The sequence below is a fragment of the Arvicanthis niloticus genome, chromosome X (assembly GCF_011762505.2).
Source record: "Arvicanthis niloticus isolate mArvNil1 chromosome X, mArvNil1.pat.X, whole genome shotgun sequence".
Taxonomy (NCBI): Eukaryota; Metazoa; Chordata; class Mammalia; order Rodentia; family Muridae; genus Arvicanthis; species Arvicanthis niloticus.
Genome location: NC_047679.1, coordinates 90073479 through 90085655, shown reverse-complemented (window position 1 = coordinate 90085655; position 12177 = coordinate 90073479). Strand labels below are relative to the sequence as shown.

Here is a 12177-nt window from a genome sequence, read left to right as displayed (position 1 = left end):
AAAAAAAAAAAAAAAAAAAAAAAAAAAAGCAAACCAAAGTTACCTTGTATGAATGTGGGTGAATAAAATGTATTACTTAATATAATTATTTAAATGTATTAAATGGACCTCTTCTACCTACTTATAAGTATTGTGGGATCTGCACATTCAAAATTGGTTACCGAAGTCCAAAATTTTGGATTTGGTATCAATAGAAAGGTTAGATTGGATAAACCCATCTTTACTTGCTTAACATTAGTATTTGTTGTTCAGTATATAATCCATAACCCTTTACAATATGCCTTGTTTCATATGATTAGCGATCCTGAAATATATGCAATGTACATCTTTAGTAGTGCCCATATTAATATTGTATTTTATTTGAAAATTTCAGGTGGTGTTTGTGTTAGGCTAAATTCCTGGAAATTCTTGATATGTGAGCATTTTAATATACATATGGTCCAATAAAGTGAAGATTCTTTCTTAAAATAGAATACATGTAAATGACCTAACTCTTGCAGATAATATGCAATTTGAGGGAGAACAGGGTGGGGCAGGGAATTGTCAAGTCTGTATTTTGCACAGAAAAATACATTTAAATTATGCACACTGATTACTATAGCTGATTTTTAAAGCAATAATATGCTAATTAATACATTTGAGGATGTAATATACTTGAATAGAAATAGAGATATTTTTTCCTTTGCTGTCATGAAAGCATTCCGTTTATTTTCCTAAAGAATAAATCCCATGTGAGTTATCATAATGACACATCTGCTTAAATGCATTTCCATTTATGTTATATCACTTGAAACCGTGGTGGATTATGTTGCTATTTTGATGTAATTGCTGCTGTGTGCCATGGTTAATGCTAAGTTAAGCTCTGGATCCCGTAGGGGTTGCTGTGATGAAAGCGGGTGGTTGTTTTCTTCGTGAGCAATGTGATCATAAATTAGGAGTCATCACCTAATGTCGTATTTCCAAAGCAGTTTTAATATTCTGAAGTTTAGGTTGGGGTGGTTAGGTAATGCACAGGCTGCATCTTTATCAGCTTCAGCAAGGCATTGAGGACCTTGCTGTTCACTGTTATTGGAAGTGTAACCAGATCCAATATTTTCCAGTCACTGACTTCTCTACTGTAAAGTGCATTCGAATACTGTGGGCACCAAAAGGAGAACCTGGAATGAGGGGATACCTGTGTCCTCAAGTTCTTGGCTATATTGCCAGTCCTGGGGAAAGCCCATGTAGAGTTAAACATAAAACATTGTAAAAGTCCACGGAGTCTAAGTATTGATAGAGACACAACTTAACCTACCAATCTGTATCCCTGTAAGAGTGACTTTGCATGTGGTAAAATATAAAGCCCAAAGTCCTATCCAAGTCTTAGCCTACCTGCTAATTTCTTATGAATCGTGCAGAATGCAGCTGCTATCTCTGATGGTGCACAGTTGTAACAGGTGTGGCAGTCAGCCTAGCTGCTAAGTTTAGTTCTGCATGTGGGGATTTTACCCTGTGCAGCCCCTTGGAGAGGAGAGCATTGGCAAATGACTGTGTATAAAAGTAGCATGCACTTGGAAATTTCACCACCATGCTAGATTTAGATCACAGTAAAGGGGCCAATCTAAATTGGCTACAGACTAAAAAGATATATGCCTGGCACGGGTGCCATGAATTTTCACATCCAGTCCCCAAGGGGCATTCCATGAAATTTGATGACCATGCTTTAATTACAAGGGGCAGCTCATTTGTGTGTGTGTGTGTGTGTGTGTGTGTGTGTGTGTGTGCAGGCAAAATCTAAGACAGGTATACCATTTCTTTGGTGATAAAACTATGACCAATTTTGCAATATCTAATTTGTAAACGTCACTCATCTCTTTTGGTTTCACTTTGGAAAGTCAAGTTTTTTTTTTTTAAATTAAATTTTCTACTATTGGCACACTAGAGCTACTCATGAGGATGGAAAATTTCAAAATATATTTCTCTTATAGATAATAAGCAAAACACTTCAGTTTTTGGCAGGGATTAGGAAGGGGGGAACATTTTCTGGGAAAGACAAATGTGATATTTGAGGACATTGATCTTATAATCTATTGCAGGGTAACTTTTAGTCCTATCTCCCTTCTTTTCAGTTTGTCTCATGCTCATATCTAAAAACTGACAATGAAATAGCTCTCTGAACAGTTTTCAACAAGAAAAACTTGAGACCCAGAATGCTGGCAGGCTTCAGTCAAAGTCACAGCCATACAGTAACAGAATCCCAAGACCATTTCATTTCTGCTTTGAAATACACTTGTGTTTTCTTTGCCAAGTCCGTCTTCAAATCAAGTTCATATTCATGTGCAACTCAATCCTGGGAGGGCAAAAAGAAGCTGCATGTGCAATGTAGACATCCTTATCATGAGAACAGTTTGACTTAATTTTTCCTTGATTTGGAGGCAGCTCTGTGTCTCAGATTGTAGTAATACCCCTGCCATTATCTGAGTTTTTAAAAGTTCAATCCTAGTAACAACACACACACAATATACACCTTTTTTCACCAGAAATTTTCAGCAAAATTTCTCTTTAAATTGTAGCAAGTTCTTTAAATATCTGCTTACATTTTGAAGACACCTGATGCTCTTTTGAGGCAAGATGAACAATCCTTACCATTCACCTGGGACATGATTTAGCTCCATGTCAGGAGATGTCTGTGTTGTGTATGAAGCGATTCTTTAGGGCTAAGGTAATAAATTAAAGCCTGTCATTTTTCTGGGGGAGGCGTTCTCACACATTCAAAGGTAAAGTCTTGTCCACGGTTGCAGCTTCCAGGGAGCTTGCGTTTTAACGTCTGTTGCTTATGAATTTCTGTGGTTTGAGATTTGTTCAAGGCTCAGGCTCTCTAGTTACTATGGAAACCTGCCAGCCCAGCCAGCTGCTATTTCCTGTATTCCATTAAAAGAATGACTCTTAAGCCTCTTAGAGGTCCCACAAGCACAGTCAAGAGGCAGAATGACGAACGTCAAGCACAAGCAAGCAGCTTGATACATGGGAAGTCTCACGTGAGAAAGGAAGCCTCCCTAGGTGTCAGCATGCCAGGGCTTGCTCATATCCATTGAGTCTCACCATTATCCTGACTTTAAGGAGTGGGAATTCGGCTTTGCATCTCTACATCTGTGAACTGAGGAACACTTTCGGTGCTCTCAGTGATGGGTGAGATGACATGTTTGAGCCGAAGAAGCATTGTGAAGAGCAGGATGAGAAGAATGGCCAGGAGACTCAGGAATAATCCTACATACATGTATAGGTTGGAATACTTGTCTGAAGTGGTATCAACCTCTGTTGCCAGAGTAGGAAAATGAGCCCGTCCAGTGAGATTTCCATGATACTTAAAATGTACCTCCGTCATCACTCAAGATTTGAGTTGATATTTGCTTCTATTTGATTTCTATTGCCTTTGAGGCATTCCACAGACCCTTAGCCTGTCTCTGAACCTATTGGTGGCCTCCTAGCAATCTGCTACAGAACAAAATCAGTAGTGTATAAGCAAGAAGGCAGTGGTTTTCTAAGTTGCCGACTGTTGCACTTTCCTTCCCTCCAGCAAGCAGGCCTCTCTCTAATTGTTTTATTAGAATTTCTTAATACATTTAGCTAAATAGATAGATAAATAAATAAATAAATAAATCTATATTAATTTCTCACACTCTCAATTTTACACTGGTGAAAATAAATATGGTAAAACTGCTTTATAATACTGGCATGGAGACAAGAATCTCCTAGGAATTTTGCTTTATTTTTTTGTAAAAAGGCTTCTTTTTATCTACAGCTCACCTAGATCTGCAGACTGATGGTGTGGATTTAATTGGGTTCTTCTGTGAGACTGTTTGCTAAAGGTTTTGGATATCTCTGGCTCAGCATATCTGAGTTTTCACCCGTTATGCCTGAATTTGTCAGTCTTCCCTAAGACTGGAGACTGTAATGTCCCTGCCAGATTCCCAGCTTGAAGGATATAAGAACACAGGAAATGAATTGTCTACAGTTTTGTGGCCATCCCTTGTGGTAGGCTGCAGGGAAGGTGTTGTTACACCTGCTGATTCCTGCTGGAGGAGGAGGAGGAGGAGGAGGAGGAGGAGGAGGAGGAGGAGGAGGAGGTCTCAGAGATGCTGACAACTGGCCAGGGCTCAGAGAATTCGACTGTTAGGATTCTTCAACAGATTAGTTTTCCTGAAAATAAATAAAAAAGAGAACGGTTCAAGTATCTAAGAAGAAATAAATGGCAAAATATTTTGAGATAGATATGAACAAATGTATTGTAAATTAGTTTGCCGCCCGAAAACTAGCTTTAAAACAAACAAACAAACAAACATGACTTTACATAATTCTAAATGCCTTTTTCCTATGCAGGAAATAGCCATTGAAAGGTGAAAGAATAGTACGAACTAAACGGGAGCTAATTACTAGGCTCATTAGTAAAGTGTTTTTCATGCTCACTGATCATGAGATTTACCTAGAGTTCTTATTAATATACAGATCCTGATCCCCAGCCTAGATTTTTGGATACTAATTGTCCAAGTACGACTTTAGAGATTCAGACTTTATTGGTCTGGGATGGGGTTCAAGCAGTGCTAACTTTTTAAAGCTCCCCAAGTAACTGTAAATTGCAACCAGGACTGAGAAACACTGTAAAGCCAGCCATTGAAACAAAGACCTAAATGTCAAGATTTGATTTTCAGTCTCCAGGTCCCAGTGCCAGTCCTCACTTTAATGAATCACAGAATGTTCAGAAGTTCAGTCTTCCCTAATATTGTTGTTGCTTTTTCCCTCATCTAGGCATGTATGAGGATATTCATTTGATTCAGTCTTTGTAAACCAAAAGAACTTGGGGGAATATGCCTATCCTGAGTGAATAAGAATAGAACCTTGTCCTTATTGGTAAATGCAGTCCCGTCGTGTAAATAGAATGGTTCTGCTCGACATTTCAAAGATTAAACTAGAATATAAGAGACTAAAATAAACAATGGAAACAAACATAATTTGTTACACTTCTGTAGGCAATGGCAGCAGATTACTGGCAATGTAGCCTTGTTCTGTCTCTTTTTAGTAGACCTGAGGAGTGTTAACAGAAGTAGATCCAACGGTCACGTTATTCACTATAACAAAGTTTGGCCCCTACTGGGAGCACTTCAGTCTGAGTTTATATTCCCTAGTCTTCATCGATTTATTTTGTGTGACTCACACGCATCTCAGTCTCCCCACTAAGGCCCCTACTTTTCACACAGAGCCATCTTGGTCATTTGAAACAAGCAAAAGAAAGAGGAGGGCTCTACTTGTATTATCTTTGATTTAATGGTCTAGGATACATACTTGTTATACTTAAAATTATATGTGTTTTGATTTATGGTTATCTGGCATCAATATCTATAAGTGCACATTCTGAGCCTGTGACTCTATGCACACTGATCTTTAAGAATGAAGAAGGAATTGCTTTTCCTCTAGACAGCTGATCTGTTTCATTGATTGCTTAGAACTCTTGTTTTTTTTCTATTACATTTTTGTCACATAATATAATTTGATCTTATCCCTTCCCATCCTCTAACTCCTCCCAAATCCTCTTCATCTCCCTACCCAACCAACTTCATGTTTTTCCCCTCTTTCTTCCTCTCATTCTCTCTTAAAAAATAAAAAAATGAAAAATGAAAATCCCAAACAAACAAAAAACCAAATAAGAAAAAACAACAAGTCAAAACAGAACAAAAGGTGCACACACACAGACACACACAGACACACACACATACACCCCCCCATATACCACACACATACACACACACACACACACACACACACACACACACACACACACACTATGGAGCTCCTTGTGTTCTGGCCAACTACTCCTGGGCATGGAGCCTACCCTAGAGTGTTTTTCATATACCCAATGACATTCCATTGGAGAAAACATTTTTTTTCCTTCCCCAGCAGGTATCAATTGCTAATAGCTTCCTGGCTGGGGGTGGGACCCTGTGTTCATTTCCTTTTCTTAGTGCTCGAATTTTGTCTGAATTGAATATGTGCAGGTCTTGTGTGTGCTCTTCTTAACCTCAGTACCTGGGACTCTGACCTTTATGTGGTAAGAAGGGCTTTGCAGATGTAATCAAATTAAGATGAGGTCATTGTGTTGGCCACAATCCAGTGACTGATGTCCTTAAAAGACATGCAGGGAGAAGACTAAAGCAGAGACTGCAATGATGTATCTACAAACCAAAGAATGTGAAAGATTGCCAGCAAACACTAGAGGCTAGACAGAAGGAAGGATTCTCCCTTACAAATTTCCAAGGATGTGCTTCCCAGCTGATGCCTGAGTTTACATTATGGGCAGTCTAGGCAGCCTCCCAGATTCAATGAATACATTTTATTTTTGAGACAGGGTCTCATTATATAGCACTGGCTGATCTGGGATTTTCTGAAAGTCAGACTGTTCTCAGGCTTGCAGAAATTCTCCTGACTCTTCCTTCCAAGTGCAAGGATTTGAGGCTTGTGCCACATACAGCATCCATTTCTGTTGCTTTAACCCACCTAGTTTATGCTCCTGTGCTATGGAAGGAAGAACACACAGAATAAGCACCCTGCAGCCCTGGGCTTTTTGTGATAATATTTCTTAGTAAGAGTTGAAGAGAAGTCTCTTCACCAGAATAATGCATCTGGGGCATGCTAGTTAAAATGCAAATTCCTAGGTCAGTTCCCTTGAGTCCTGGCCAGAATCTCCTGGGACAGAACCTTGAAATTTCTGTTTGTAGCATGTTACCCACTTAGTTTCTAAGCATATTCTTTAGGGAATGCTTTTTAGTCATAGGTGTACTTCAGGATTACTTATTAAGCTTCTAGAGTGCTTCTTTCTCTCTTCTCTCTCCTCTCTCTCTCTCTCTCTCTCTCTCTCTCTCTCTCTCTCTCTCTCTCTCTCTCTCTCTCTCTCTCTCTCTCCAGAGGTTCTGAATCATTCAGCTTATGTGGAAGTTGAACTGCTTAAAAACTTCACAGGTGATCTTATTATGTAGCCAAGATCTAGAAGCACCACCACTCTACAAATAGAACAGAGAGCTTCGAATTCAAGACTCTTGACAATCACAGGCAACTCACGCAAGAAGCATCTTTTGATCAAAGTGCTCCTTTGGGTATTAAATGTCTTGTTTTAGGTGTTAGTCCAAGCAGCTTTCATTCCCAACTAACCTTCTCCCTGTGGCTCCTTTCATCAAGAGTGCTACACTAGCCTAGAGCCAGTCTCGGAGGTTAGTTCAAGAGGTGGAGGCAGGAGGACCAAGAGTTGAAGGCCATCCTCAGCTGCATAGGACAATTAGGGTCAGCCTGGGCTACATGAGAGCTGTCACAACCCCTCTCACAAGGGGAAGGGAGGACAACAGACAACAGAAGAAGAAACGAGACTAACCTAGAAATAAGAGGTCCGTCCATACATTTTCCACCTTTGACTATTATAAATTACTTTCCTGCACATCTTCCAGCTGAGAAGTAGAAAGAAAACTAAGCATTTGTTATTCATTAAGCCATGAGAGAGATGTCAATAGGATTCCAGTACCTTTCTGGTTGGCCCTGTGGCTAAGGCTTTGGTAAATCATATCCCTTGATTTTTGGGGCATATTATCATCATTAGGAAATTCAAGTGTTTTGTTTACTAAGGGAATGCAGTGAACAACCATAGAGAAACACCTGTGAACAGACACCAACTGCAAGACAATGATCATGAATATGTTTTCCTCATCTCAGCCCCCTATTTACTTCGTTCAAGCAGTATCTAATACCCAGTACCTTGAATTTTGTTCAGAAACCTATGCTTAAGCAATGTTAGTATGTTTTATTTTGAAATCTGGAAAAAGCTTTACAATAAAGGACTGTATCAAGAAAATGAGAAATTATTATATACAGTAGAATTTTTTTCACCCATAAAGGAGAACAAAGTTATGTTGGTTCAATGAAAATGGATCCCATTAGAAAATCCACATTAAACAAATTAAGTCAGTCTCAGAAGGACAAATATCATATTTTCTCTTACCAAAGGTTCTAAATTTTTATATAGAGACAAAAATCACACATGCATGTGCACTTGTGTGCCGCGCGTCTCTCTCTCTCTCTCTCACACACACACACACACAGAGAGAGAGAGAGAGAGAGAGAGAGAGAGAGAGAGAGAGAGAGAGAAAATGTATCTAGAAGGAAAAGAAAAAGAAATGGTGAGGTATAGGAGATAAATACTCAGTGTACAATATACACTTGTATGAAGTGTTTTGATGTAACACAGTACCATGCACAGTGGATATATACAATGAAAAATTAAATGTTTTTTGGCTCACGTGCAATGCTCAACTTGTTCTTTTTATCTTATGTTATATTAATATGCAATTCTGAGAGCCTCATAACAATAGGATGACAAGGCTCCAAATTGCTTTTGAGGCTCCTTTTGTCATTGGACTTCCCTTCGTTCTCCATAGCTTGATGTAAGATTATCAATGTCCAGGCTGCCCTTAATTCCTTCTAATATCCTCCTTTCCAGTAATACTCACTCAACCTAATTATTTGCTTTCATGTTTTTGTTGGAAAAATTTCTTTTCACTTTATATATATATATATCTCTTCATAGGGAAATCCTATCCTTCTTGAAGGTTCAGCTTATGAAATGGACCCTGCTTTCTCACCCCAATCTTATTTCCCACAATGTTCCTCTCCTAGAGAAATTACCCTTGGCTAATATTGTTGATTATCTGTTTGGTATGTTTGGTACACTCCTCAATGGTTTCATACTATATTCCTCTCTCTTCTATAAATATGCTTATATTATCTGATCAATAATAATTGAATAAATACCAAACATCCAAGCATGCTCAATATCTTATGTAAAGTGGTTCATCTACATATAATTTATATACTTCTTTCTGTATATATCCATCCATCTGTAGATTAGTTGCAATACCTAGTACAATGCATATAGTACATATATTATTATACCTATTTTTAGGGACTAATGAGAAGAAACAAAAAGTTGTACAGCTTAGTAGGGACACATTTTATTTTTTAGTATTTTGATTCTGTATTTGGATGAACCTCCTGTTGGTTGGATTCACAAACTTGGTACTCTCAGGTAATGAGGGCTCACAGAACAACCAGGAGAAAAGCCTAAATTTCTTTTCTAATCTCCTTTCAGGCTTCCCAATGGTTTATGGTATAGAGACTAAATTCCAGATTATAATATGGAATTAAAGAAATAATAACTTCATTTAGATAATGAAGAAATGGAACTTCATTTCACTTACATAGTTTTTCCAAAAACCTATAGGGATTCATTAAACTTCGTCTCTCTCTTCTTTTCTTCCCCCCACCCCCCACCCCCTTTGGCTGCTATCAGGATTGATCCTAGGATCTTGCACATGCTCATTACCTGTTGTGCCACCATGTCATATCCTCCAGCATAAAGTTTAGAAAGTACAATTGTGACTATATGACTTTGTGAATGAATGCGAGTGCATTTCTTGCCTCCTGGATCATTGAGCATGTGTTTTCCTGAAGTTCCAATATTTATTAAATACTTATCAGAATTCTGTGAAGCTTGACGAAGGTTAGGTAACAAAGATATCAGCCACCATTGTCAGTTTCTTTATATGCTTGCTTTGATGGTTAGAAAAGGAGTTATATAATTTCTTAAAGCCTCTGTAGTTTGTAGGATAACACATGCCTGATTCAGTTCAAATAGGTGTATTAGTATCATTTCTAAAATTCATAAAAGCCTTTGAATTTAATAAATAAAAAGTTGGGGATCAGGGATTTGCCACTGTGTTCCTGTATCTGTAAGAACTCCACATAAAAAGCTTTCCAAATAGCAGTGCTCTAACTCTCTGCTAATTAATGAATAAATACTTAATGAATTGCACATATAACAGAATTTCTACATGAAAAGCTCTGCACTAGTTGAAAGAACAAACAAACAAACAAACAAACACCCCACAATATTCTATTTATTTTGGGGATCTTATTATTGTGGATAGTTTTCATAGAATTATTTTCTTACTCTGTATTCTTTTCTGGAAATCATATGAATATAACTTAATTTCTAGTCTTTGTAAAAACTGATAGAAAGGTATTACTGAGGAAAGGCCAGAGTGAACAGGGGGCATAAACGTGAGGAATTAGAAAAAGACAGAGGAGAGGAAGTTAGAAAAAAAAAAAGAAATGGCAAGGAGGAGAGATCAGAGGTGCCAAGATGGGGTTAGATAATGAGGGATATGTGGGAGAAGAAATGGGAAGAGTTGAGTTATTGAGATAATAGAAGGAAGAGAAATAGGAAAACATTGGGAATGGAAAGAAGAGAAGTTTGGAAGAAAAAGGAAAGGAAAGGGAAAAGAGACCATTATAGTTAATTGGCAATGTCAACACTAACCTATCTGTTTTACTTCATTTCTAATGAAAATAAAATAATCAAGAGTGATGTGAACGCAACTTTGGGTTTCCTTTTGCATATTTCATCATTAACGTGGTGGTAAACAAAATTCTTGGTGATAAGAATCTTGTATTTTGCTATGAGATTTCGATTGCTAAGTTTACTGTATCTAGCCTCACAGGAGTAAAATGACATACACTCTTAGATCATGAATTTTTCTCCTTAAAATAAGGACAGAATGTGGCAATTTCTTTCTCTACCAACACCGAGAGGGATCACAAGTGTGAGATTTATTTCTAATGAAGGCAAAAATGTTCTACACAGGTCTACAACATCAGACTGACATTTATTCAGCCAAACTTTATTGAGTGCCAACCAAATTCCAGGCACTAATGTCATTGCTGGGGCTACAGAAACCAGTGTAAAAACTTATCTTTGTTTTGGTCATAGAGGTATCTCAATGGTTACTTTTTCTTGTTATTGATAATGTTATGAAAACAACCCTGGGGCCTATTTCACAGTTGCTTGCATGCTACCTGCTATATAATTTCAGAGCTGAAATCCCTACACACACACACACACACACACACACACACACACACACACACACAGAGAGAGAGAGAGAGAGAGAGAGAGAGAGAGAGAGAGAGAGAGGGTGGGGGAGGGGAGAGGGAATGGGAGAGAGAGGACAATCAATGGAACAATTTAGAAAAGCAAGTTCCAGTTGTTAATTGGCATCGCTTTCAAGAGTTAACACATTCTGTTTGCAAGTATCTGCCTAATGAGGGACTGGAAACTAAGGGAGGCTGCTGGTACCATTAAGAGTATCAAGTTTCTTATCAGCCTATGAAAAACCAATGTCAGCAGAGAGTCCTCCTTCAATGCTTAGAGACATAAAGTAACAGGCTTGTACAAATAGGAGTTGCTGTATCTTCTGCCGCAGACCGTGCCTGTGTGTTACACCTGCTGGTAAATACAAATCATTCTCTCTTCCACGTGAATAGCATCATAGTACTTCCACATTTTCCTTACCTTTCCTGAGTCACAGAATGAGTACAGTTGGCGATTTAAATATCCTCTTTGAAGCTTGCACCGGCAGACAACTTGTTCAGGAGCATCTCTGGAGTATCTGGAAAACAGACAGAAACCTTGAAGCATCCCCTTACCTAAAGAAACGGGACTATGCCCATGCAAAGTGTGCTTTCTCATTCATCTACCTGAAGAGTCAGCCTTTTCAGAAAGGCAGGAAAGCACCTTCAGTTAGTTACTTAAAATCCCAGTTAGCACTTACGGCTCCAGAATGCAGTTTCTGATGCCCGTTTCTTCTAAGCTGCAAAGAGCACTGCGAAGTCTCTGGCTGTGGAGATGCCCTTTTTGAACATTTGAATAGAAGCAGCCTGAATTTGTTAAGTCCCTGGTTCCTCCTTTGCAGGCAACAGTTTAGCGAATGCAGGAAAGGTGACGATTCCAGTCGGCTCAGCCTGAGCCTTGTGAAGTCCCAGAGGGAGGGAGGAGATAAGAGAGCAAAGTTTGTACAAGCCTTCCACTTTAACCCCTTCAAGCCTCCTTCACTGAATCTGTAGGATTATCTACGGCTTGCTCTCTTTATAAAAGCTGCTTCATGTGTCACTTAAGAGGATCAGATCTCTTCTTCAATTCAAGAGATTTTTTTCCCCTCCTAGCTCTCACGGCGATATGGGCTTACAATGGAAACATGCCAGGGTGTGGTGGTATTTAAATAATTCTGTCGTTGCAAACAACGAAGGCACTTGTATATTTCTGAG

General features: G+C 38.6%; 1 protein-coding gene across 1 annotated transcript; it reads right to left on the bottom strand.

The window, feature by feature from the left end:
• Nucleotides 1-951: 951 nt before the first annotated feature.
• Sertm2 (serine rich and transmembrane domain containing 2) lies at nucleotides 952-11899 on the bottom strand. Its single transcript, XM_034486396.2, has 3 exons — nucleotides 11685-11899; nucleotides 11426-11522; nucleotides 952-4179 (listed from the first exon to the last, which is right to left on the bottom strand). The coding sequence occupies exon 3, from the start codon at nucleotides 3362-3364 to the stop codon at nucleotides 3095-3097; it is 270 nt and encodes an 89-aa protein (XP_034342287.1). The 5' UTR covers nucleotides 3365-4179; nucleotides 11426-11522; nucleotides 11685-11899; the 3' UTR covers nucleotides 952-3094.
• Between the last annotated feature and the right edge of the window lie 278 nt (nucleotides 11900-12177).